Source organism: Cheilinus undulatus, linkage group 3 (assembly GCF_018320785.1).
Source record: "Cheilinus undulatus linkage group 3, ASM1832078v1, whole genome shotgun sequence".
NCBI classification, from domain to species: Eukaryota; Metazoa; Chordata; class Actinopteri; order Labriformes; family Labridae; genus Cheilinus; species Cheilinus undulatus.
In genome coordinates, this window is record NC_054867.1 from 6770229 (window position 1) to 6797145 (window position 26917).

The 26917-nt window shown below is 39.3% G+C and overlaps 1 protein-coding gene across 2 annotated transcripts; it reads right to left on the reverse strand.

The window, feature by feature from the left end:
- Window positions 1-571: 571 nt before the first annotated feature.
- cldn19 (claudin 19) lies at window positions 572-24845 on the reverse strand. 2 transcript variants are annotated; one of them, XM_041782986.1, is made up of 5 exons: window positions 24161-24845; window positions 15999-16163; window positions 15638-15722; window positions 9574-9720; window positions 572-1460 (listed from the first exon to the last, which is right to left on the reverse strand). In XM_041782986.1, exons 1-5 carry the CDS (start codon window positions 24381-24383, stop codon window positions 1412-1414), a joined length of 669 nt encoding a protein of 222 aa, XP_041638920.1. In that variant the 5' UTR covers window positions 24384-24845; the 3' UTR covers window positions 572-1411. The 2 variants fall into 2 exon arrangements, with proteins under 2 accessions (XP_041638920.1, XP_041638921.1); XM_041782987.1 differs by having other exon boundaries at window positions 572-1996.
- Window positions 24846-26917: the final 2072 nt, after the last annotated feature.

Below are 26917 nucleotides of genomic sequence, written 5' to 3' on the forward strand. Positions count from 1 at the left end.
GAGAACATATTTAGAAAGGCACAACACAGAGCTTTCACAGGAAAAAACAAGTTAGGGTCTACGACTTACAGTTCAAAAGTTACCAATCAATCTACAAAGGGGTGAGCTCTAAGGGTTAAGGTGGAAGTCCAGTGATTTTGACCCTCAAATTCTGGACTTCTAATCTAAACATATCCTCTATGAATGACTTCATTTCATAATTTAAAAAAGTTTTTGCTCCAGCTTCATCTGCTGGGATGTAGAATATTTTCTCACATAAAGCCACTACCTTGAAAGAAGTTTAACATGCAAACCTCTAAGTGTTGTTGAAAAAAGAACATTCAAGTGTTGTTGTCTGTTGAAGCAGCAGTGTTAACTTTGTGAGTCCACCACAGTGAGTGTGCCAAAGTCCAGTGGAGCAGAAGTGGAATTTCATGTGTGCAATTATTGAACAACAGGGTGCAAAAGAAGTATTTGAGCTGTGGACGAGGACCACATGGGAGGAGTGTGACTGAGTCAGGCAAGGGCAGAGAGTCAGGAGAGAACAAATGAAGCTTGGACTCAATTGGATCACATTTATGTCTCTGTTTATTCTAAAAGAAACAGACAGGGGTATACTGTAATGAGATGATACACAACATCGAGGAGGTAAATATTAGAGAAAAGAATAGCATGGTAAATAAATGCAGGCATCAGAGGGGCATTTGAACACTCAGCAGACTGGTGTTCCTTAGTACAGGAGACAGCACTCAGTACAGTACATCTTAAGAGTCAATAAGACAACGACTGCCATTCACACAAAATCCTATTGGCATAGTAAAAGAAAACAAAACAAACCTACGGGGTATATCCTCAATCCAGGCTACAGTGGAAGCTGGCACACAGCATCTTACAAACAGTGGCACCATGTGTACGTTCTGTTGTGTGTTTGTGGTTTTAAGTGGTACCCTAACATAGCTTCACATTCAGTTTTAGAATTGCAACAATAGAAAAAGACAGAGAATGCTGGCAGAGAACCTATGGACTCATCCATTGGACAGGATGGGAGACTTTAATGAATCCTTGAAGTCAAAAAAAACAAATTTGTTATAAGGCACTGCAGTAGGACATAATATATGTAGTAAAAAAAGAAGAAGAAGATGGTATATACACCTGGGCATTTTAACAATGTTATAGAAAACATACCCTGAATGGATGTCTCTCCCAAAGTCAACAAAACAGACAAGACAAGGATTCGAGATCAGTTCCAGTGTCATCCATAGTACTGTTTCTCAGTCCCAATCCGATTTTACATTGGCAGATATTATACTTCATACTGTAAGGTTACTTTTCATGTGTCTGTCTTTAATCATGTCTGTTTGTCTGTTTTGAATTCCTCTGTGAGAGGGTTGACAGAATCTAAACCTTTGTAGTGCCAGAAGACTCTCCCAAACTACAAGTACTGCTCCCTTTTCTCTGGTGGGGTACTTTTAACATTTGGTCTGCAATTCAAAAGGGAAAAAAGACATGTTTCAGTTAAAGTACAGTCACAACAAACAAAACAAAAGCAAAATAATCCATTTACCAAAAAGAAAAACGAGAGGGAAAAGAAAACCAAAACCCAGAGGTCATAGGATATAAAGAACTCATAAATCAGCACAACAAAACCACAATGTTTTTTGGCACATTGTTAACTTTCAGCCAATAAATGAGCGTTTGTGGGCTTGTGGGTGAGGAGCAGAAATGGAGGTCACCTCCTCTCTTAAATAGGTCAGATCACGTATCCTTAAACAGTCCATATTTACAGAAAAGGCTCAGAAGGTAGGAAAAATAGGAGAAGACAATTTATCTAGTTTCCCATTGAAACTTTTAAGGTGCATCTGAAGAAAAGGGGGATTATTCTAAAAGAGGACAAATTTAGGGTCTAAGAAGTAACAGGAAAAAAGGGGGAAGACAGTGGTTGGACAGTCGGACAGTCCTCGATAAAAAGGCGGGGGCTGATCAGTCAGGGAAACTAGTTTCACTCAACAACTCTGCCCTGAATTAGAGGAGAGAAGAAGACAGTCAGAAAAGAACAGGATTAGAGGACGCGAGGGGAAATAAGAGATACATCAAGACCTCTCAGATTCTCACAGCAGATATTCAGAGTTAGAAAGACAAAAGATGTTTGATGAGTGTGAAGATGTTAGCAAAACGGCAGGAAAGATGTGAGGAGAGCTGCTGTTAGCCAGCAGCAGCATTAATGCGAACTTAAAACAACCATGGAGAATGGATGAACTGATACTTTCAGGCTATTCTAAGGATAACTGATAATTAAATATTTTCTTAGGAATAGTTGGGGTTCATTTGAAATACCCTCTTTTTTGTTGTTCACCATGATTTTACTATCATAAAAACTCTTTTCACAGATGCTATCATGCATTTAAGTTAACTAAGTTTTTCTTTGATAACTAATAATAAATTAGTTTGTTTTCTATGGGACCTGACCTATTAATCATGTCATCTAGGGATAAGAATGCTGTTTTCCCTAGGAGTTATGCTGATGTCAGACTACAGTCTTTTTCTCTGTTTCATTAGATGATCATAGAGTCTTAAAGACCCTGTAAAGTGAAAATAAATCCATATCTAGGTTTGCTGTATGACAGGTCACTCTGTCATGAACCCCTAGTTCAAATCTCAGTCAAAAAAAAACATCTCTAGGTTTATAAAAGTAAGCTTCAAAATCACGAAAAATGAGGCAGTAAAATCTGCTCCAGGATGTTGTGGGCGTGTCTGTTGAATGAGCTGAAGCCACGCCCACTCAGGAGAAACACGATCTTCTCAGTTTTAAAAAATGTTACAGTCTGAATGTTGACCTCTGAGCAGAGTGTGGCGGCCTGACTCTGCACCAGAGAAGAAACAGTCCTTTTACTGACTCAAATCTCTGTTATGATGCTTTAAATGATCCCCAGACATCTGTGGCTGATAGATTTTGGCAAATTTACCTCACAATGAACAGAAAAACAGCAGTTAACAATCTTAAACCAAAATTCAGTCACATGTAGATCTCAGTGTTTTCATGCTTACAGCAACCATTTTCCAAAATGTTCTGGTGTGTTAGGACAAAAATCTTGGATTTCACTTTACAGGGTCTTTAAGTATGCTGGGACTTGATCCATAGTCATGACAGACCACATGGTGGTACCTGTGGTACCCAACCAACTGATGGTGTTGGATGGAAGAGGGGCTTTGCTGGAGGGGCTAGATGCTAATGCTAACAGCAGTTACTCACTATGCAGGTGAAGTGCTGAAGGCTGCTTTTTCACTTTTGGTAGACATCATAAAAGCAGGGATGTTGTTTCCAGAGCTCAGCAACATTTTCTCATCTTGTAGTTCCTTCAACACCAACGGTGTCATTCTTCTCTCACTTAGACATTTGGTTTGTTTACACTCATGACTTCTATGTGCAGGGAGCACTGTGTGCTCTCAATTGTTAATGGTACAAATGTAACCGAGCACACTGTAGAGGGAAAAGAAAGCTCTCTGGAGGTCATCCTAAATGTGGCCTTGATTGTAGTTTACTATGATACACTGCAGAGAATTAAAGCAATTGTTTTTGGGGGCTGACCAGACCCAAAACCCTAACCCCCAAATTCCACAAAGTCTGTCTGCACAGCTGTCCACAGCATCCCACTTGCAAAGCACACTGGTGATCAAAATACTCCCTTTCTAATAAAGCTTTTCAATTCCACTGCACACACTCTGGTCCATCTCTGGCGTGTCCCAGAAGTGCCACTCCACTCCAGATCAATCCAAACCGGAAAATGTGCAAAGCATCCAGACAGCTTCATAATACAACACAGTGCACAGACTCCTGGTAGTAAACCATCAACGTTGTATCTCATTCTGTATTAACAGAACGAAACACCAGCAAATATAAGGGTTCCCACTCAACAACCCCAGTGAAGTGGGGGCTTCTTGCTGCCCATCAGTCGGCATGGTTGACTTGAGGAGACGTAATAAGGATTTAAGTGAGCCTAGGGACTTCCTCACTGAGCACTCATCCTTTCTGTACAGTCATCTTGTTAAGCTTCAAATGCGGCACAAAGCAACAGGTCACCTGTCGGTCAGCAGGTCATAGAGCTACAAAACTACCACATTTGAAATGAAAACCACATCCTTTTTAGAAAACAAACTTTTTAACTTCCAGATGTACTCACCCATGACAGAAGCAATAAAGTCATGGAAAATGATCAAAATGAATGTGAAATCAACATCGCTGCACTCCAGGAACGCTTCCAATCACACGTCTTTGATCCGTGCAAAGTGCTGTGCAGCAGAAACGCAAAGCAGGTGTTGATTTCAGGGGTAAATCTGCCAGATCAGGCTATAATCACACTTACGATCCGTAGTCCCACTTCTGCATTAATTTCTCTGGCTTTTTTGAAACTACTTAAACTAATTTGTTGTCATCATGAGAAACCTAGCGTTGTTATCCAGAGACTGAGAGAAATCAAGATCTCAAGAAAGCAGCTGAACTGTACCGGCTATCGCTGGAAAAACACCCAGAAATGGATGGATGCATGTCCTCTTAGGGCTTCCTTATTTTTTCCATGATGTCGGTCTATATTTTCCTTTTTGTTGGACACAGCTAAACAGGTCCTTCATCAGCCTTGTTGTTGGACTTTGGGCATTCAGAGCACAGCTGCTACTGACAGTCCAGTGATGCCTTACATTGCTTTTTATTTGAAGGGCACAGCGAGTTTCTTCTAGAGGCGCAACCCCCAAAGTCTGAGAATAACAAAGCACTCCAAAAAAGGGACTACCGAGAAGAGAGGCCGTATGACCAGGAAATGGGAGGGCTGGGGTGATTCTTAGAAGTCTTAATGGCTTTATTATCTACAGCAGTGATGGACTGCCTCATTTGAGAGACGCACAAAGGAACTTGATGTAGGGGCATCAAGGGGGGACTCAAGAGCCAATTCAGACCGGCTGTTCAGTTTAAAGGCTCTTAAGTTAGGTAGGTCTTTAAAAAGTTGCTTATTCCATTGTTATTTATGTAATGGTTATAGAAGGACAGTGATTTCTGATGTGGTGAGGTTAGATATGACATGATTTTTTTATTTATAAATCTGTTTGAGCTTAATGTTAGCTTATGGTCCTCGTCTGAAGAGATGTTTTACACTGCTCTAGTGTCTTTTAGCTTATGATGAGTTAGACTTCAGTGATAAATGCATGAAACACCGTAAATGTTTTTATTTACATGGCTATAAAAGAGATTAAAAAACCTAAAATCATGGTGTTAGAGAATGGAAAAGTGTGAAACATGATGAAAAGAGCCTTTATATTAAAGTGTTACATGTTGAAATCATAAAAACAGTGTTCAAACTTGGTACAAACAGAGCAGACATCTTTTACCAACTGTTCCCCTCCACTCCTGCAGTAGAGACCGTGTGCAGCTCTTAGTCAGTGATATGAGGGCTAGAGGAAATCCCTCAGCTGTTTTTAAAGGCCGTCTGGAGTCTTAATTACACAGGACACTGAACACACCTGAGAGTTAAACCATGAAGAACATTCTATATACTCAGACTTTCTTGAAGTAAGCTGGCTTAACAAAGCCTTAAGTTGCAGTTAGACATCATAAAACTGGCTATTATTACTGTTCAGCTCAGGATGTCTGCCTCAGCCTGTGTGCAGGCTAAAATAACAGAGCATGTTTAGAGAGTCAGTTACATCTTTCATGGTTGAGTTTCTGTCGGACTGAAATACTGAAAGCGATAATGAGCATATTACATTTATTGTGTTTATACCAAATAACTGACTCCAGGAAAGGCTTCAGAAAATTGTCTCTCAATATATCGAATGAGTGTTTGAGTTTGCTATCTGGTAAAGAGTTAGAGCAGGGCGGTTTCAAATAGGTTGTTTTCAGTGAATGGTCCGGTTTAGTGTGCTGCGGCACACAACATGACAAGTCAGCGTGCAACATGACTGCTTGCCGCCAGGCTGCATAATACGGAAGTCTGCTCCAGTGTTAATTTTGGCAGCTATTTTTAATTTCAGTCTTAGTTTTAGTCTTTAAATGAAATGCATTTTAGTTTTAGTCTGGTTTTAGTCGACAAAAACTCAAAACATTTTAGTCTAGTTGTAGTCCATAAAAAGTCCTCACATTTTTGTCTTTAACTTTAATCCACACATTTATCTTCTTGCAAAATTTAGTACCAAATCATTCTAGTGTGTTCTCTGCACACTGCTTAACCTGGGGTCCCTGCTTTCTACAGCTGGGAGGCAGAATAGATACAGCTGCATTGTTTTTTGACAGATTTACCCACAGTGGAGAAAAATCACAGATTTTGAATTTCTGCCAAAAACTACATTACATTTTAGTCTAGTTTTAGTCATCTTGATGAAAATTAGACCTTTTTTTGGTCAGTTTTAGTCATCACAGATCTATTTTTGTTAGTCTTAGTCTAGTTTTTGTCATGGAAAAAAAGGCTGTCAACGAACATTTTTAGTCATAGTTTTAGTTGATGAAATTAACACTGGTCTGCTCTGTGAGGAGCGGGATATTTGGACTTGACAGAGATCCACACTGTTTCCTAGTCCGGGATATTGGTATCTGGCCACAAATCTAGTCTCCTGATGTTTATCTGGACTTGATTTTAAGTACACAAAGCAGAGCCTGAATCACATCAGCCTGGTTTATCTGTGATGATGTGAAACTGAATTAATGTAAAAGTTTTCTGAATACGAAGCATTAGAGCAGTTAATTCTCTGTATTGTAGATAGTTATTCGTCTACTTCTTACTTTAGGTAACCTGTGAAAAGATCGCTTTGTTGTTGTTTGTAAAACTTCAGCCTATTTTTAAAACTAGATCAGCACACACAGTATTTCAGACTTAATGTTTGATTTTTTTTATGTTATAGATTAGACATATTCACATATTAACGTACCGTTATGACCGTTTCTGGACACGTATTCCATCATCTGAGGGTGGTTAACATAATTAGGATGTGGTTAGTTTTAAAAAAGCACTTTCAGCTGAAATAAAGCTGTTTACTGCTTATTCCCTACTGATTTCTGTCTCTCATCCTTTCTATAACTCTGTGGCTGGACCAGTAGACTCACACTGCATGTGACTTCACATTCATAGCCTTTAACAGCCCAGCCACCAAGTAAGGGGATGGTTGTCTGTAAAAACACAAACTATTTTGGGGTTTAGCGTACCAGACCAGACCAAACCTCAATCAAACCGTACCATCTGGTGGAAACAAGGCTAAAGTGTGGGAGAGTGAGCCTCCCATAAAGAAAGTAATTCATTCTGTTACACCCTCGCTCTTAAAAATGATTTAAACAGCCATATTTCCAACATTTGTGTCTCATCTTTAAGCATTTTTATCACAACATTTCTAAATTTTTGATATTTTGGTCTGCGTGTTTTTCCATCCATCTTTCCTTGGTAATCAGGTATTTAGTTTCAATAACTTATACTTCTGGTTTTTATGCTCTATGCTCTAATTTAGCAGTAACTCTGAGTTTGTGTCTATACAGGTGATGCAGGATTGCATAACTGCAGAGCATCCTCCGCCTTCAGCCTTGCCTGGTACCTTCAGTGGCCAAAATTCCTTTTACTTCTTGTCAACTAAGCCCCCTGGTTTGGTCACTGGACTTGGGGCTTTTGTTTCAATATGACCCCAGGCTTCACACAGCTGTCATTAGCCTGTACATCTTTGCTAATTGAACACTGTGGTCAATGAGCATCATCACGAAAATCCTGACTTTAATAGTCGGCTTTAGTATAGTCCCTACATTAACTGTAAATCTGTCTAGTTTGCCTCATGCTGAAGTTGGCAAAGCACATCACCTTTTTCTTGTTTATGGTTCTGGGCCTCCCCTGAGCTTGTGTGCCTCCCCCCAGGGGAGGACCGCCTCACCTCTGAAAACCGTCAGAGCATCACATTTATCCTTATTGTACCGACTACCCACAATCCAACCCTTAACCTTTAAAAGTGAGGATTCCAGCAGCATTGTCTGGTATTATTAGGTCAGACAGCTTCTCGCATTATGGAAGATATGAAGAAAAACCTGAAGTTTCCCAACTTATTAAAGTCAAATTAATACACAATGATAAATTATTTATTTGCTTAAAGATAAATCAGTTTTAATACCTATGCTCTTCTTGTAAAAACAGCTTTGTAAAACAGTTTTTTTCCAGATATTAGGAACTCTGAACTTAACCTTGGACTTAACAGGTGAGTTGAAAATTAAATCATCATGTTGGTTTGGTCAGGTTAAAAGAGCGCCAGCTATCTGTGACTCAAAAAGCTCTGACTTTAGATTCTGTGTGTCCTCCAATCTGACTATGCCTGATTCTTAATGGCTTCTTTTGGTTGGTATCATTCTGTCTAATAAGTCTTTAAACCCAAAGATTGTTGCTTTCATCTAACACAGAGATACTTCCTCAACAAATGGTAGGGAACATCCTAAAATTCAAATGTTTTAAAATGGCAAGAGCTTGGCTATGTTAATGCACCAACACTACACTACATGGCTGAGAAATAAAGATTCTGACTTGGTTGTTAAGCACATTAATTTACATACATGTGTTGTTTCCACTTGAAAAAAGTCAGCGTTGACCACTGATTCCACAGAGGGCTGAAAACACTCTTGCAAGCTCTTTACTCTATGTAATGACTTATAGTTTTGTCTTTGCTTAACTACATTATTGTAAATGTTAATTCAGTTTATCATACTGGAGTCCATACTTGTAGAAAGCCATCTCATTTTGACACACATTAGGTACTCAGAGGAATTGTCTATCTCCTTTAGGTATCATATATTTCGTGGTAGTTTCATTTGAGTCTTGTGTTTTTTTGGACTTCATATTTAAAGTTAATTTTAGCCCCATGATGGTAAAATCCATGTTTGATTTTGAAATGACTCCTTCAGCTTTTCCTAAACAAATCTGTTTCTGATATTCTGACAGAAGCCCAGTAGGCTCTCTGACTGAAGTTTAGATTTTCTCTGTAATGGGTTCAGTATTGAGCTTAATAGGCATCAAATCTACATTTTTTACTTACTTTGGAGTAAAACTCACTGGTACAGTTCCAGCTCCATAGACTGTGTCTCTGTGTCTACCTGCAGCTATGCTTTGAGTTTAAGGCAGTGTCCTTTGCAATCACAGCTGGTTTCTCGGCAGAGACTAGGCCAACCTCTGTTTCTCCAGAAGAGCCACATTGTAACGTTTTCAGAAGTAGCTTTCCACAGCTTTACTGCAGCAGTGGGGGAGGAACATACAGAGGCAAACTGCAGATGCAGCGCCAACCAGGAAGCAGAGGACATGCTGCAGAAGTTCAGCGGCACTAAAACAGTATTTCTAGCTCCAGGCCCATACTCACTGTGTGTAACGTGTAGTGCATCTTTTACCATTTATGACTGTATCTTTCTGTGCAAAAACCCACCATTTGGTTTGTGTATTTGTGTTAAAGTGTGTGTACTGTTTAAGTGTGTGCCAGTGTGAAAGTAGCCCTAATTGTCCGATTTTTAAGCATTCTAGTTAAAAAAAAGGGGAACAGTGCTGAGCGTGTCCATTGCTCTCTGTTTGGGAGGCTTTTTGTAGGGATGGGGTTTAGACGTACTCCCTGGCTGTGGAAGGCTGTGATTGACGATAATATTGCTGCCCTCGCATCTCATCTTTAGAGCATGAGCAGCACAGCAAGGAGCCACCCAGAATGATCAGACTGGCTGCTGCCCAGCCCACGAACAGGGCAGAGCCGAACTCATACCTGTGGGAGAAAAACACAGAAATGTTTTACAGAAGATATATAAGGGCTACTTCATTTAGTTCTCACTTTCTGTTTGTAGTTCAAAGAACTTTATCCAAAGAATAGCAGCGATAAAAGACACAAGAATGCTAACCCAAAGAATCCTCCGTCTAGAATATATGCTTCACTTTAAGAGTAACTCTTGCTGATCTAAAACAAAAGAGGGTAGCCATAGTTCTCCATCATTCCCACATTTTCAATGGAAATCAAAAATATGTCCAGCCAAGGTGATTGATTTTAAGCAGGAATTGTGTTTTAGGCTAATGATTGAGATAATTACTACACCCTGGTTTTAAGTACCGCTAAGATGGAAATACCCTCAACAGACCAATCAGCAGTTAATGTTTGAGTTTTAACTTACAAGACAAAAGCTAGCTATGGCATTAGGAATGACGGAGCCCATGGACTTCAGCTTTTACGATGGAATTTGTTGAATCAATCAATCTTTTTTTACATAGCACAAAATTTGTGCTAGCAAAAATATGTTAAGACACTTTACAAAGGGGGCTGGTCTAGACTGTACTCTCTGTTGTGACCTATAATAGACCAGTAATAAAGACTGAATCCTATTATAATAAAAGGTAGCCAGGACCCTTTATTAGTCCTCATCTAGGTCAGGGAAATCACAGCAGGGGCCAGATTTTTGATTCAGGACTAACCTGAGGGCCTAACAGGGTCACCGTTTTAACCATAAACTGTCAACCTCATTTCACCAGTAATGAAATATGAAAAAAAAACCTTAGCACTGATGATAAATGATTCTGACATTTAAAAAGTTGAAAAGATAAGTTTAAAAGCTCACAGTCTGAGAAAAGCAAGTGTATTAGTTCAAAAAGGTCAAAACATGAAATCGAAAAATAATGTTTTTTTAATGCGGACTTATTAGAAAGAAGTCAAAACCATGAGTTTAAAAGGTGAAAATATGAAATAAAATTTGCAATCATGAAATTAAAAGTCAAAATGTGATTCAGAATTTTAAATTGTGAGTCTAAAAGGTCAAACTATGAAGTCAAAGTTTGGAGTTGAAAATATGAAATAATTGTCCTAATTGTGAGATGTTAAATTGAAAATGTGAAATTAAAACACAAATTAATTTCTTTTCCCACATTCCTGACTTCTTATCTAAATATTTTTTCTCCTTACTTTTTCAGATTTTGTGACTTAACAAGGATATCTTAAATCATCAAGGAAAAGTTCACATTTTTATACAGACCTCATACTGATGGGCCAGTTATAACAGAAATATCAGATCATCTTATGGGCCGGATTTAACTGCTCCATGGGGCAGATTTGGTCCCCGGGCCTTGAGTTCGACACCTGTGCTCTAGGTAGTCACCTTTATCATCTTGTCTCTTGTTCCACCATGTTGTGTTCAAAGCACATAGAACAAATCAAATTATCATTCTTATATAGATAGCCAGGAGGAGAACGAGCCATCTTTTGGCGTCCATGTTGCCCTTGCTCTAGCAATGGCGTTCCCATACAGTTACTACATGAGTGCCAAACATGAATCCATAACTCCACACGCTCCATTTAAAGGACTCCACTGTTTCAGCTAGAGCTCTTTTTGTTTAAAGTTTTAATGAGAAATGATCAGCAGCTAAACTAAGACTTGTATAAACATGGATCACTGTAGAGCACAGGTATAATAACTCTTCTAGAAAGCTTCTTCTACCTGCATTTCAATTGAAAATATCAGCAAATATTCAGTGCTTAACAAATTTATTAGACCACCACCAAAAGTAAGGTTTATGCCACAGCTGCCCTAAATTAACAGCATTGGTAATTACCAAAATCCTTTTTATGTTTCTGCAATGGTTAATACACCAATATGTAGAAGCTCTTTAACCAAAATGATATTTTTAATGCTAAAATAGAATTATTATTGTTATCCATAAAATTTCAAATTTATTGATTGACAAAAAACCTGAAAAAATAGTAAAGCACATTAATATTTCTTGATTAATATGTCAAATTATAGTTATTTACTTGCATTCCTGAAGAGAAAATGAGTTTTAGTGGTTGAATGTTATGCTTGATTCATTTCTGACTTCTCAGAGAAGCCCAGTGAGCCAGCTCAAATTTGGGGGAATTCAGTTTGAAATCCCTCATTCCTGTTCAAAATGGTAAAACGTGGAGAGCTCACTGACAATGAAAGAGTCTGCATTAAAGCACTTCATGATGCTGGATGGACAAATATGACAGGTGGTCTAATAAATTTGTTAAGCACTGTATTTTTACTTGATATTTGCCTTGAAATTAGATTCACCATCTAAATTTTTTTGTACATCTGTCTCAGTTCATTCATTTATCGCCTCATTTAAAATTTACTTGTTGTTTGGTTTATTACAAGCCAGAAGTGTTAAACATGGCAGCCTTAGCCAAACCTAGACTCCCTCTGTTTTCTTTTTTTTGTTTGTTTTTTTTTGTTTTTTTTTTTTTGTTTTTTTTTTGCCCATTAGGCAGTTTCAGGTGATTTAAAATACAAATTTAGATTTAATATGCCAACAAAACTATACAACACTGTGGTAAAAATGAAACAGCTCCACTTAGAAATATCCTTTAGCCAACAATCTTTTATAAATCTATAAATCTGACTTAATAGAGGCAAAACAACTCATCCATCCAAAACTTTAAAGTATGGTTTTAATCCAGTCTACTTTCGTTTCTCCAGATTCATGTTTTTATTTCTGGAGCTTTATAAAATGGCAGCATGAACACAGCTGACGATGAGCCCCACTGAATCTGTCAGAGACATGTTTTAGCTCCACCTCCTTCCACTCTCATTGCTTTTTTGAATAAAGACGTTTTTTAATAACTTGTCTAGACGAAATGTTAGGGCTGTCAGCATTAATGCTTTAATCATTAAGATTCATAATTAGTGCACATATTTGTGAGAGAAACAGAGGTGGGTTAGTTCATCAACACACAGCTGGGGGGATTCAGTGGGGCAAAGCCTGATGTTGCCAAGACTTGAGCCTTCATTTATTTCTCTGCCAAAGCAAAAAGACCAGTTTCTCAGAGAGCAGACCAACATCTCTTTTGGAGTACACATTTTCTGTTGACAGGTAGGTCATACGACCCCAAAGTCATGTTAAAGAAGCCTCCCTATAGTGTTGATCTCAATTGTCATTCACCAATATCTTTTTAAGATTTTCCTTGAATGATCTTAAGATGCCTTAGAACATTGTGCCCAACCAGACCCAGGGGTGTGCCAGAGATCTTAGGAGGCTTTGTCTTCTCTGAGGCTTCCAAAATTAGATTTGCAAATATTGACTAAAACCATGAGAAAGCAGTTATTAAGTAGTTTATACAAAGGTCTTTTGATAAGAAAAGCATGCATAGGTCTTTATAGGGTTTTATCTGTGAAACAATTCAAATCTATGTAGATTTTTGGCAGCAGTGAGTCACTTTTTTTGTCTCTTGGGTCCTGGAGGGGGGGCTCTGCTTTATTTAGGTACATGTAGGGGGGGCTCCAAGGAAAAATGGTTGGGAAACACCACCTTAAACGACATCAGATTCTTGATGTGTTTCTAAATAGATGAATTTTTCACACGTGTTCTTATTTTGATGAATATCATATCCTTGGATGACTGTTTTCATGATAAGAAGAGAGAAACGTTCCATGTATGTGAGCTGATGAACAGCCACGTGTTTATCACAGTATCACAGAATAACTTTAATCTCAGGAGCACTTAGCTCTGTTTTAATGCCCTGCACTCTCTCTTCACTTACTTTATACTGTAGAAAAGTCACTGTGGTACAATGTATTATCTCAGATGCACATGTGCTTTAACCCTTAGAGCTCACAGCTATTTTCTTCACTATCATGTCTCGTCTGGACTTTTTTCTTAAAAAGCTTGTAAAACACTAACCCTGTGGTGCACAGCCAAGCTCTATACATCTTTTTTCAGGACAACCTGGGCTTTAAGAATATATCAACTACAGTTATTTCACTTGAATTTTGAAAAAGTTATTGGATTCTAAAGACAAAATTTTAAAAAATGAGAATTTAAAACTCAAAAGATTTCCATTGATAACAGTAAACAATAGTGACTAAGCATTTTCTTTCAATACTGAAAAACAAACATTCTGTGCCCAACAGTTTTCAGAATATCTACATACATGTGACCAAAGCCAGATAAAGTTCCTGCAAGTCAGCATTCCGGTGGTTGAGAAAAATTGATACAAAGTCGTTTTCTTCAAAATGATCATTTTTCATTTTTTCTCATTTTATGCAAGTCCAACATTTAAACTATTTATTCGAAGAAAAAAGTAACACAAATCTGATATTTAAAAGCACTAATTTTGTGTTTTCAAATGCCCTATTCTCATAGTTGCTGCAAGGATATTGAGGGGAGGGGAAAGCGAAACTGCGGGGTGATAATTGGTCACTCAGTCTGCCATCGTTCCCAGTTTCGCCCATTGAGATGGACAATAACAAACACCGCATGGCTCAAACGCCACCCCCCTCGGCACGTATACAGCTGTTTCTAGTTATCACCTTTAACAACAAGCCTCAAGATGAACCCTGCAGCGAAGAAAAGTAGAAGAGATGATGAGGAAGCAGCAAGAATTATCAACAGACTTGCAAGCTTGGTTTGGGTGGACTTTATGTAAATGTGGCGCTATTGTTCACACCCATCACCAGGCCTGCCTGAAGGTAGGAGAAGTCCTGAAACTTTGAGCCTGGTTTTCTCAGAAGAAGCAGGAACTAGAAGTTAACATTCAAATGAGCATATCTTTGTAAAATATGTTCAGATTAAGGTGTATGATACACCATTAGAAAGCTGGGAATCCACGCTTTCATAATGTGTAAAAACTCAAAAATGACCTCGGACGACTTGCAGGAGTTTTTACCAGCTTTGGTCACATATACAAAAAAAGTCCATGCACTTTTTTGCAGTTAGATTCATTTGTGTCGTTCCTTTAAGCAGTAGAGAAGCAACTGGTCAACCACAACTCCCACAATGCATTGCATCTAAATGTTGCCCTCAACAAATACAGCACTCCCCACTGAAGAAAACCAAAGTAAATGATCAAAAATGGATTAAAAATGGACAAAAAGATGCTTATTATTGGATGTAACGCCTTGGATTTAATCTTTAAAGACCCCAAAAAGTCACAGAAGTTCCGGGCTCGCAACAACTGTGTCCCTAAGGGCTACAGAGACATCGAGGGTCAGCCTTCAGAGGAAAGAAAGAGAAAGTGTCTACGACGTATTTTTCAAAAGTCATTAACGTTTTTCTAAACTGTGTCACTTCTTGTTGTATACGACAACGCTGTTCTCAGAGACCCTGGGAAGTCAGCCAAGTTCCGGGCTCACTAGAAAATGTCCTGTAAGAGCTACGAATGCATGGAGAACATATTTAGAAAGGCACAACACAGAGCTTTCACAGGAAAAATACAAGTTGGTTCCTATGACTTACGGTTCAAAAGTTACCAAGCAATTTACAAAGGGGTGTGCCTGTGGCACGGACCCGTGCCACTGGAGCTTTAAGGGTTTATCAGTGTAAACTTTATTTCATGTCAATCTGCATATTTTATACATTTTGATCACGTCTTTTCAGCATACTTGATCTCTTTGCACTCCTTGCAACCGTACCATAAATGCACAGACTCATATATATTAGTTGAATATCTTGTACATATATACATTTAAATCTTTCTATTGTTTTTTCAGTTTTATGTTGATATAATTGGGTAAATTGTGTTTTAAGAATAAATGTTCTTTTCATAATTGTTTGTGAATGAGGGTAATGTTTTTAAGAGCTTCTATGGGTGACAGTAAAGTCCATGAACTTACTTATAAGGGAGGTTACTTATAAATCCTTGCTCTAATAAACATCCGTAGAGCCTGTTTAGCACGCTGACATACCTGGCGTTAGGCGGTGTGTTTGGATTGAAGAACTGGTAGGACACCTGAGTGCCATACCAAGACACAGACACCAGCGTACACACACCTGCAAAGATAGAGAACATTGGTAAGAGTGTTAGTTCTCTGAAGCATTTACTGTTGATTAAACGACACAAAGATTCAGACAGATCCTTTCTCTGTTCGTTTGCTCCTCTGAGCCTGTGGTCAGCAGCTAAAATGACCACTGTTGTTTACAGCAGGGACTCTTAATTACTGTGAAGATCCCTGATGAGAGATTTAGCCCACTCTTTCTTAACGCTTTGCTTTTGAGAATTACTGCTGTATATCTTTGGATTCCAACACAGCAGACCAGAAATCCTACCTGCAAGTACGAAGAGAGCCCCTCCCGTGACAGCAATGCGGGTTTTGGTGGCTGGGTTGTTATCTCCCACCTTAGTGCACTTCATACCCACAACGCTGACGATGATCCCGATAAAACCCAGCAGTACTGACACTACCATGAGGGCCCGACATGTCTGAATGTGGACTAGATAAAGAAAAGGAAAGGAAGAGGCAGGGATAACAGAGGGGGGCACAGAATGATGAATGATAGTGATATGACAGAAGAAATAAAAGAAAGGAAGAGAAAAACAGAAAAATGGATGAGAACATTGAAACATTTCTGGACATAACATGACCACTATAAGAACATGAGACTGCACAGCATGCAGGGCTGATGGGAAACCACACACATTTCTGAGTGAATACTTCTGTCCACCACTGTCCTGCTTTTCAACAGGATGTTTTCATCTTTGTTTAATTTGCAGAGGTGACCATCTTGGCTGAGCTCTTTGACCTTAAATGATCGTTTTAAATCATCCCCATCATTCCACTGTGGTTGTTGCCTTTTCAAAAATCTTATTTCTGCCCACATTGGTCTGAGCTCACACATAACTTGGTGGGAGGAGCATATTTACACATAATTACACAAACACACATATGTGCAAATGCACAATAAATGCACTCATAATACATGTAGGTGGAATAGACACAGATGAAACACAGAAGTCTCTCTGTCACATGGAGCAGCTGTGGGAGGGCCTGCTTTACATGCTTCACACAGTGGGATTAGTGTGGCTTTGTCACAAAGCAAGATTGTTTTCATGGGGCTGTCGCCACGGCGATCAGACACTACTGCCTCAAACTAATGTGTTAAAGTGAATGCAATACAGAACACTAAATAATACTGTTAAAAAGTCACTGAGAGCATCATATTTACATCAACCTGCAGCCCTGTCAGAATCCCAGTAGCAGCAGTAAACATGCAAACTCCAATATCCTTACTCTGATATAATAGTGCTAACAAATCAAAGCTTTGTACACAGGTATACCAGCCAAGGTCCTAACTTCAAACAGTAAGGACTTCAGCTTTGAGTCTGTTTGTATTAAAGAATATACTGGTTTAGAAGAAAACTAAATCCAAGACGGGCATCAAGCTTTACTGCAGAGCCTCAGAGCCAGGAAGTGGACCTTAAACTGAGTTTTCAAAAGTTGAGTTTTTTCATTTTCAATTGATAATGGACATCACATCAGACAACTCAGATACCTGAAGAGTCACTTAAATATTCCTCTGAATCTTACAACCAGTGTTAATTTTGGCAGCTATTTTTAATTTTAGTCTGAGTCTGAGTCTTTTGATCCTATGTCTTTTAGTTTTAGTCACATTTTAGCCATTTCTACCCTTTTTAGTTTTAGTCTAGTTTTGGTTGATGAAAACTTAAAAACATTTTAGTCTAGTTTTAGTCTATAAAAAGTCCTCACATTTTAGTCTTTACTTTTAGTCCAAGCATTTATTTTCTTGCATAAATCTGGTATCAAATCATGGTAGTGTGTTCTCTGCACCCTGCCAAACCTGGGGTCCCTGCTTTCTACAGCTGAGAGATAGAAGAGCTACAGATTCATTTTATTTTTACACTTTTACCCACAGTGGAGAAATATCATGGATTTTGAGTGTCAGATGAAAACTACGTTACATTTTAGTCTAGGTTTAGTCATCTTGGTGAAAATGAAACTTACTCTTAGTTTTAGTCATAACGGATCGATTTTTGGCTCATCTCAGTCTAGTTTATCATGGAAAAAAGGATGTTGACTAACATTTCTAGTCATAGTTTTAGTCTACGAAATTAACTCTGCTTACAACTCTACAAACTGTGCTTCAAGAATGTAAGTGGACCTGAAACAAGATGTGAGCTCAATCTAAATGGCTTATAATGTTTGACAATGGTTAAAGCTTTAGCATTTCTGCTTATCTTTACCCCATATCTCACTCATCAGTATTATTGCTTTAATTTAGGATGTTATCTGTTCATGGTTGGTTTGAAATTCATTCATTCCAATAACATTTTACACTCCTGAAAAAAAGGAATCCATAGTTTCCCCTGGATGTCCCGTGAAAATGAGCATGTTACGTCCAGATTAAAGTAAACCAGAGAGACACACAGAGCTAAGTCTGTATGGAATAAACAAACACGTGTCATGAAAGGTTATGAGTGAAAAAGTTTGAAGATTAAGTATGCAGGTCAGTGATAATTTTGTCCACTATAACTATGACTAAAATTATTCGTTGTCAGCCTTTTTTTCCATGACAAAAACTAGACTTAAACTAACAAAAATAGATCTGTGATGACTAAAACTGACAAAAACTGTGTAGTTTTCCTCAAGATGACTAAAACTAGAATAAAATGTAATGTAGTTTTCGTCTGACATTCAAAATCTGTGATTTTTCTCCACTGTGGGTAAATCTGTCAAAAAACAATGCAGCTGTAGCTCTTCTGCCTCTCAGCTGTAGAAAGCAGGGACCCCAGGTTTGACAAGGTGTATAGAACACACTACCATGACTTGGTACCAGATTTAGGCAAGAAAATAAATGCTCTGACTAAAAGTAAAGGACTTTTTATGGACTAAAACTGACTAAAATGTTTTGAGTTTTTGTCTAGACTAAAACTTAAAAGGATAGAAATGACTAAAATGAGACTTAAACTTAAATGCATTTCATTTAAAGACTAAAACTAAGACTAAAATTAAAAATAGCTGCCAAAATTAACACTGATGCAGGTCCTATGTTTCTGACATTTATGCTTATGTTTGAAATATTCGTAACTTTACTAGTAAAAATAAACACCAGCAATACTTTCTCACCACATACACTGAGTAAGAAACTCAGTTTCCCTGTTTCAACCACAGACTGTATTAAACATGGACGTAGTCACAGTGACCGTGGTGTGAGAAAACAATATTTGAAGCCCTTTGGCAGTCACCAAGTTAAAAATGCTGTCACACCCTCACTCTAAATATGTGCATATCAACATCAGACAGGAAACAGAAATATCCAGCAGCACTTGTAGGTTAGAGAACAACTAAATTAGACTGATGCGTTTTGGCTTGTAGCCTTCGGCAGAGTCATCAAGTGTTGCTGGAGATTTCTGTGTCCTTCAAGACTTTAGTCATCCTTCCATGTACCTCAGAAGCTTCAACCATTATTACTGGACCTAAAGTGGTTTCCGTGGCTTTTAGAGCCAGCCTCGTGGAAACTCAGGAACTGTTGGTTTTTACATATCTACTGTATATTAAAGGTCATATATTTTAGCCCTTTAAGACAAGTTAATATCGGTCTCAGAGGTCCTCAAAAACATGCCTGAGAAATTTGTTGCTGAAAAAACACCAGTATTGGATTTTTGTTTGTCTAAAAAACCCCTTGTTTCAGCCCTGCTCAGGACGAGCTGTTTGTGTCTGTAGCTTTAAATGTTAATGAGCTGTCTGACTCCGCCCCTCTCAGGAAATGGATGTGGATTAATAGATGTGGCTCTCCTGATCCTCCTCTCGGCTGGCAGATAAGAGGAGGATCAGGAGAGGAGGGTGGAATTTTCTTCCAAGACGGGCGGGCCAATCGAACCTAGGGGCGGGGCTAACTCCCCACATAACATCATGAGGGGAAAATCTGAGAACGGCTCATTTCAGCACACATTTTCTGAAAGGTGGAGAAAGAGAGGGGAGAGGGAATTAATTTTTCAGATTCTTGAGGGGGATTGTGGACAGGACAGGGTGCATATTTCTGCTAGAAAAGCCTGAAAAAGTGTATTTTGCATCAAATGTGACGTTTAAGACAGTTAAAAGAGCCTCTCTCTAGGGAATGGAGCATAACCACAAAGCTACCAGCACCGCTGTAACATTCTTCCTGATGTCTTTGCCAGTGCATGGGCTGCATGTATACTTGCCTGACACACAGGTTAATTACCTGGAAGTAGTTCTGAAAATGAGTCTGTCCAAAAATAATCAATGATCAACAAATGTGAGAGTAAACAGAACAGACTGACAGTGGTTTCTTCAGTAGCCTACTTTTAGAAAAGGTTTTGAAAGAGAATTATGTTTAAGTATTTCCTGGCAAATTTTGACTTTTAAAGGTCAGGACTACTTTCTTTGAAATTAACTAGACTAGTGTGACAGTTCTTAAAGTCCCTGTGAAAGATTATAAATATATATGTATTGTAACAGCACACTGAAAAACTTTATCCATGGCATTCCTTGATAAATGAAATGCATGGCAGTTTAAAGAAGGTGTGATTAAAATGTTTGTGAGTCTGTTGTACTAAAGTGTTGTACTAGGAAGAGTCTTTTCAAAGAGAGCCACTGGGCTGAACAGAAACCTCATTTATCATTGGGACAGGAATACACACTATCATTCATGGTGGGGCAGTGAAGTCACATTTCAGAAGCTGATCTGAAGGGACTTATGATGGAGAAAGGAGGACAAAGAATATTTGAAGTTGGATTTATGGCTCTGTTTGATGGAGTGTCTGAACACAGAGAGGTTTTCAGATCCTTCTCTTTTATTCACTGGGGCTTTTCTCCTTTCATCTGAGGGTATGCAGGAGTGTGTGCTGATGCATAGTGACACCAATCTGACCAGTTTCAATCAGTAAAAACACCAGCATGGGTGTCCAGGGGCCTTTGGGGTGAGGGAGAGGCCAAGAGGAGGGACATCAGGGAGTGGTGGGTGGGCTGATTCCCCAATAGGCCATCCTTTTTTCAGTATAAAGGTTGGTGGTGCCAGCCACAAGCTCTCAGTTAGTGCATGTGTGTGTGTGGGCACTGTAAGGTCCCATTGTGAGGTCACCGTGACTCTGTCCTACGTAATCTGTGTTTGCCCAATCATTACGGAACTACTCGACTAATTCAACATATTCCATCTGTAACCCCCTCAATGTCAAAGTTAAACTAAAGCAGAGCATCACTACCAGGAAAGTCTGGATCATAACAAAACTAACCGAATCGTTTCTGGTCAAACCAACATTCAACCGTTGATAACTGAAACAGAAAAGCTGTATGTTAATCTTTGATATCAGTGAAACTTCATGTTTAACTATGGTGGTATTCTGTATTATCTGTACAATTATAATTATTTATTATTTTTTATTATTATCTGTATTATTCTGTATTTTCAATAAATCCTATAAAAAGGCAGAAACCAATAAACCCTTTATCCAAGAGTTATATGGCATACTCCTTTAATATCCTTAAACAGTAAAGAACCCCATTCATTGAGTCTTTTTTACATTTGGAGACATGGTTGCTATTCTTATAACCGCTTTTAAAATTATTCTACAGTAACTGATATTTACTCAAGAAAAAATAAATAATTGACGCAAGTACACAAGACTGTTTTCAAGTCCTCTTCTACTCTCCTCCATCACCTCTACTGTCATAACTATGGGAGAGGACTACACTCATAGAGAAAAAGGTTTTTGAATCAACTTTATTAAATCCGAGGGGGGAAAAATCAGAATGTATAAAAAAGAGAAAGAAAGAAAGAAAGAAAGAAAGATCTATGTTCTGATTTTTTGTTTTCAGATTCCAAGAGAAAAGTGTCTCATAAAAAAGGAATAATTTTGAGGAAAATTTTGAGATTGAAGTCAGAATCTGACTTAAAAGTTAGAACTGGGAGGGTAAAAAGTCAGAACTTCAACTTTTTCTCATAACTCCATCTTCTTGGAGATCTGACTTTAATCTTATTTTTTAAACTTTTTTCTCAGAATCTGAGAAAAAATGATCCTCTTATGTACAAAACTACACATGTGATTTTTAATGTATGCCGTTAGGGTGCTTTTACTGGCTTTGAGCTTTTTAAAAATGATTGTAATTACTGCATTATCCCAAGGCAGCTGACTTTTACACTCTGTTATTGTGAGACACACATGTGGGCCTAAAAGCAGAAACACATGAGCGTGTACGGTCAGAGTGAAAGGGTTACACTGGCTGATGCAGAGCAGCTCGAGGCTCAGTGCCTTGCTCCAGAGGACTTTGGCAGAGCTCAGGAATGTTTCTTCCTTCCATATTTTAGCCGTGTCTGGGATTTGAACCAGCAGACCGTCAGTTTCTAACTGGTGTCTCTACAGGTTGAGCTTCTTAACCGAAAATGTCAGAAGGGTGATGGAGACAGAAAATATGTTCATTTCCTATTTTTATTTGATATTCTGAGGAATTTAACAACCTTTTGGCACATATATCATGATAGCAGCAGTCAGCATTAATGAGGACGGTTGTAGGAATTCCACAATGATCTTTATTTTGCATGTAAAGATATCTTGGAATTTTAAATAAACTATGAAGAGTGTGAGTGTGTGTCTTCATCTGTTTCCTCATTTCCTGTCTGTGTGGCTGAATTGAGTTTGCAGAGTTTAACGCTGGCATCACAGGACTGGACACAAAGTGCTACAGGTAGAACAGCCTGAACTGGATAACAGGTGTAGATGAAGGTGATGGGACTTCAGTATGCTCAGATGTTTCGTGAGCTGTCCTTTCAGCACCACCGTCCTCTCTGCACTGACAATAAGAGCCAACCAGCTCAGCCGTGAATGATGCCGATCATCAGCTCCTCTCTGAGCGTGAAGCTCAGTTAACCTGCAGCTTCCGCTAGGCTTGCTTCACAGCATCAGACGAGCGCAGCACAGTCTGGAGAACAAATCTACCCACCATCACATGCTGCTCCTGCTGTGAATGTAACCACGGAGAAAAGTTCCCTCAGAACTCACATCAGTGTGATGGCTGGTTCAAACCAACGTCTGAGGGTGTGTAGATTTAAGATTCAGAGCTGGAATGCCTGCTGTGAACCCCAGACACATGATTGGTCTGCTTCATTTCATAATCTGTCTGTAGACCCCCAAATAAACTTGAGAATGTTTAGCTAGTGTTCTCTCAGATGTATGTAGAGTTAGGAGAAGGCTTCTGTCTCTCTGTTTTTAATCTGCATCCGCTGCTTGTGTTAATGAACAAATGGAACAATGTGAGCGTGTGGGGAAGACGGAGCGCATTCTGGGAATATCTCTGGTGTTTGGCTCAACACTGCCCTTTTCTTCTCGTAACAGCTCCTATTCATCCCCAAAGACAATACACTGTTATCACTGCTGCAACCAGCCAAAGGAGATGGGAGATCAACTCGGGCACCCGTCACACAGAACGCTTTAGAAAATGTTTGGATATAATGGCTCACAAGATACCAAATGACTGCAAAGTGCCATGTGTTGCTTTAAAGCATGAATGCTACAGCATCAGAACATCAGGGTCAAACCAGAGAGAAAAACATATTTATAGTTCCACTGTTGTGTGAAAATGTCCACCCCCTTTATTCTTTCATTAGAGACTCTAACAGGATGATTAAAGCAGAAAGTAGATGGATGGATCCTTCTAATCTGTCGGCCATTAATTATAAGTCACTGGGTCCTACTTACAGATTAGAGATGACAGCAGACTCATATTCTGAGCTAATTTATGTCTGAACCCCACATTCCTGACCGCCTCCTGCTCCTCACATTTTGACGTTTCATGAAGCGCTCCAGTTTTAAATGAGCTTCATTAAAACTTTGAAAAGCAGCATTATATGTGTGATTTACAGTTTATACATTCAGATTGTAGGAGCTTGTTTTCTGTTTTGCTGCTGATTTATAGGCTGCATGCAGGAACATGAATGGGCCTGTGGTAATAAAATAAAGCAATTTATATCAAAACGCCATGAAACTGTTTCCAGGGAAACTGTGAAGGACAAACTTAAGGAGTATGTTTTCAGTTAAACTTTCTTTGCTCAGCTCGACCAGTTAAAAGTTGTCCAATCCAAATCTTTGTTACTAAATTTCCAAATTTGTAGAACAGAATATGAAATGAAGAAGAAACGCTAAGAAAAAGGATTTATTTGGGACGTTTGATGACCGGATTTTAGCCAATCTTCATCTTAAATGTGTTTTTCTGTGATAACAAGAATATTGGCACAATAAAGCTGCATCAGTAGGATAAGCATGTTCCACTTTTAGTTCATTTTTACATTAACAATGCTAAAATTATTTACTAAAAAATAACTAAATCCATAATAAACAAGAATCCTTCTGGGAGTTCTTGGCTAGTTTCTCTAAGTAGTACTGCCTTTTATTAATGCACGGTCCTGGAAAGAGGAGGTCAGAGAAAAGGCGTCTAATAAAAGTCAGATTTCATACTCACTGTCCAACGAGAGCATGGAGTCAAAGATCTTGCACTGCACCTGTCCAGTACTCTGCGAGGCACAGCTCATCCACAGCCCCTCATACAGACCCACGGCTGTGATGATGGCATCCCCAGCATACGACGACTGCTTCCACTGGGGCAAGGCGGTGGTAGAAATGATGCCGATCCAGCCTCCCAAAGCCAAGAAATAACCCAATAACTGGAGACCCGAGTTGGCCATCCTTACCTAGCTCTGTCTTCCCTTGCTCCTTTACTTTCTGCTTTTCTTGCAACAGTTTGTTCTGTTGGCTGCTGTGTCACCTCTTCTTTAAGCAGTCTTTGAGGACACAGCTCTAGCAATCCTTTTCCTGGTCCTTCTGATGACCTCCGTCTACCTCTCAGCTTTTACTCTCATCTGTAGAGCTCTTCTCCTTCTCCTCGTCTCTAACCTTGTCTTTGCTCTGCACACGCTCAGCTGGTGGGATGAGCTGACGTTTCCCGTCAGTGTTGTCCTGTCTGATTCCTTCTCAGGTGGCTTAAATGGGAAGAAAGACTTTCTGGCGTTCAGTGTTTCAGTTTACCAAGCATTGTCGCTGGGCTGCCTCACTCTCTGCATGGCCTCTGCCAGTTCTTGCTATCTCTGCTGCTTGCTTACTTTCCTTTAACTACAGTCTTTCCATCTGCTCCAGGCTCAAGTGGCTCAATGAGGGTTAGCAGGAAAAAAAGAAAAAAAGAATGTGAATACAAAAAAGTCCTTAACAGGATGACCACAGAGGGATGGAGTAAGAGAGTGGTCTGTGATTGGACTCCTCTGCACTGTAGGAACGCCTACTGGGAGGGAGGAGGGCAGGGCTGGTTGGGAGAATAATAACTGTTCCAAACAGGGAGGAAAAGAAAAGGCACAAATGTTGGAACTTCATTAAATAATTAAGTTGAAATGATAATCCTGAGTACTTTAAACCTGTATCATAAACATTCAGTCAAATCCTTCTCTGATCTCTAACAGGCTTTATTCCCTGATCCTTTAAAAGCCTGGAGCCTCAGCTGGAGAAGCTGGAAAGGTGGTGGTAAAGTGCAACAAACACACGTAAATCAGCATCTCAACTACACCGGCTGAAAAGGACATGTCACATCCAGACAGACTCCCTGGGAATTATGGGCCGCTGAGGCAAGCCTCCTCAATCCCCATGGCAACCCCAACACATGGAGAGAAAGAGAGAGAGAGAGTAAGAGTTCACTCCACTGTACATCCTGTAAGCTCAGACACACTCCAGTCTTTTGTGTGTGTGAAGAACCTGTTTTCCCACAGTCGCACATGTGGTCAGATCCGCTTCAGCTCAACTCAGTAAATTAGTTTCAATTCACTGACTAACTCAATAATTCTATTTTGCCAATTAGACTGTCGACCCACTCGCTCCCAGAGGTATGGCCGTTTTCTCACATCCGTAAGACATGTCTCACCCCCACCCTGCACACACACACGGACAGCCTGTCTACACCACAGCCATGTTCTTACCTCCACTCAAGCTTGTCACAAGTTTCAAACTGACCAAGATTCTAAAAACAAGTGTTACAAAGAAAAACTACAAATCAGCAAAATAAAACATACAAGTGGTGTGTGAGTGTGTGTGGGTGGGGGTGGGTGTGTGTGTGTGTGTTTGGGGGGAAGGGGGGGATCCTTTATCTGTTCTGCTCATTTCTCTACACTCTTTAGCTTGAGTCTTTATTTTTTTCCTCCTCTTCTCAGCCCTGAACTTGAGTTTCATCTACCATAAAAACAAGCAGAGCATGTGAACATGCATGTGACCTCACTGATCTGGCACCAAGCATGTCTTTGAAAACCCTTCACTACACACACTAACTCACACATGGATAAAAACACCCAGCCTGGAGGTTCACCCATGATTTAAACCACATATTGAAATATTTGGAGCTTCTGTACCAGCGCTCAAATGTTCTGTGTCCAGATTTTCTGTCTAATAAGGGGTTTGATGTATGGGGTGAGTTTTGGTCAGAGCACAGGGGTCAGCTGAGCCCAAGAGGCGAGAAGAGATGAAAGAGAGGCAAAACAAGTGCTTAGGTCCAGTGTAGTGGGTGGAGGTGTTGGGGCGGAGGGGGGGCGCTTGAGGCTGTGGAGTGGAGGTCTTTCTGACTTTGAATCATAACAACACATTACAGTTGGTGAGGCTGTGGGTGTCAGGGCAAGTGGAACACTGAACTTAGAAAGGTTGAAGTTTCAGTCCTTCAAACAGTCTAAGAGTTCTTGTTCTGACTCACTGTTGTTACATTTTTCACTCTCTAAAGATCAGATTTTTGGCACACTAATAGCTGGTTATGGACCATTCTCTCAATAAGTGGTTTTCAACATGGGGGTTGGGGTTGTGAGACTCTAGCTGCTGTTACATGAGTATTTTTTTTTACAATCCAATTGACTTTATTCTGACTGGAGATTTAAACCTTTTGCTAAGAGATGTGATCTGATTCAGATATGCACGTCCATGCATCATATATCTGATCTGAATGAAACGTCCCACCGGTCAAATCTACTGAAAATATTTCTTCACCATTTATGTGAATAACCCGCCGGCACCCGCTAGTTTGTTTTAACTCCTGCTTGCACAAAATGATGAGTTTTTTTTCTATTTGGTGTCTGTACCTTATACTATCTGATCAACAATTCTGAGCTCTTTTAAAGTTTCAAGTAAAAATAAAGTTATTTAGGCAACTGATCAGTTTTTCGAGTGATCGAGTGTTTTCATGGATGCTGATCTAAAT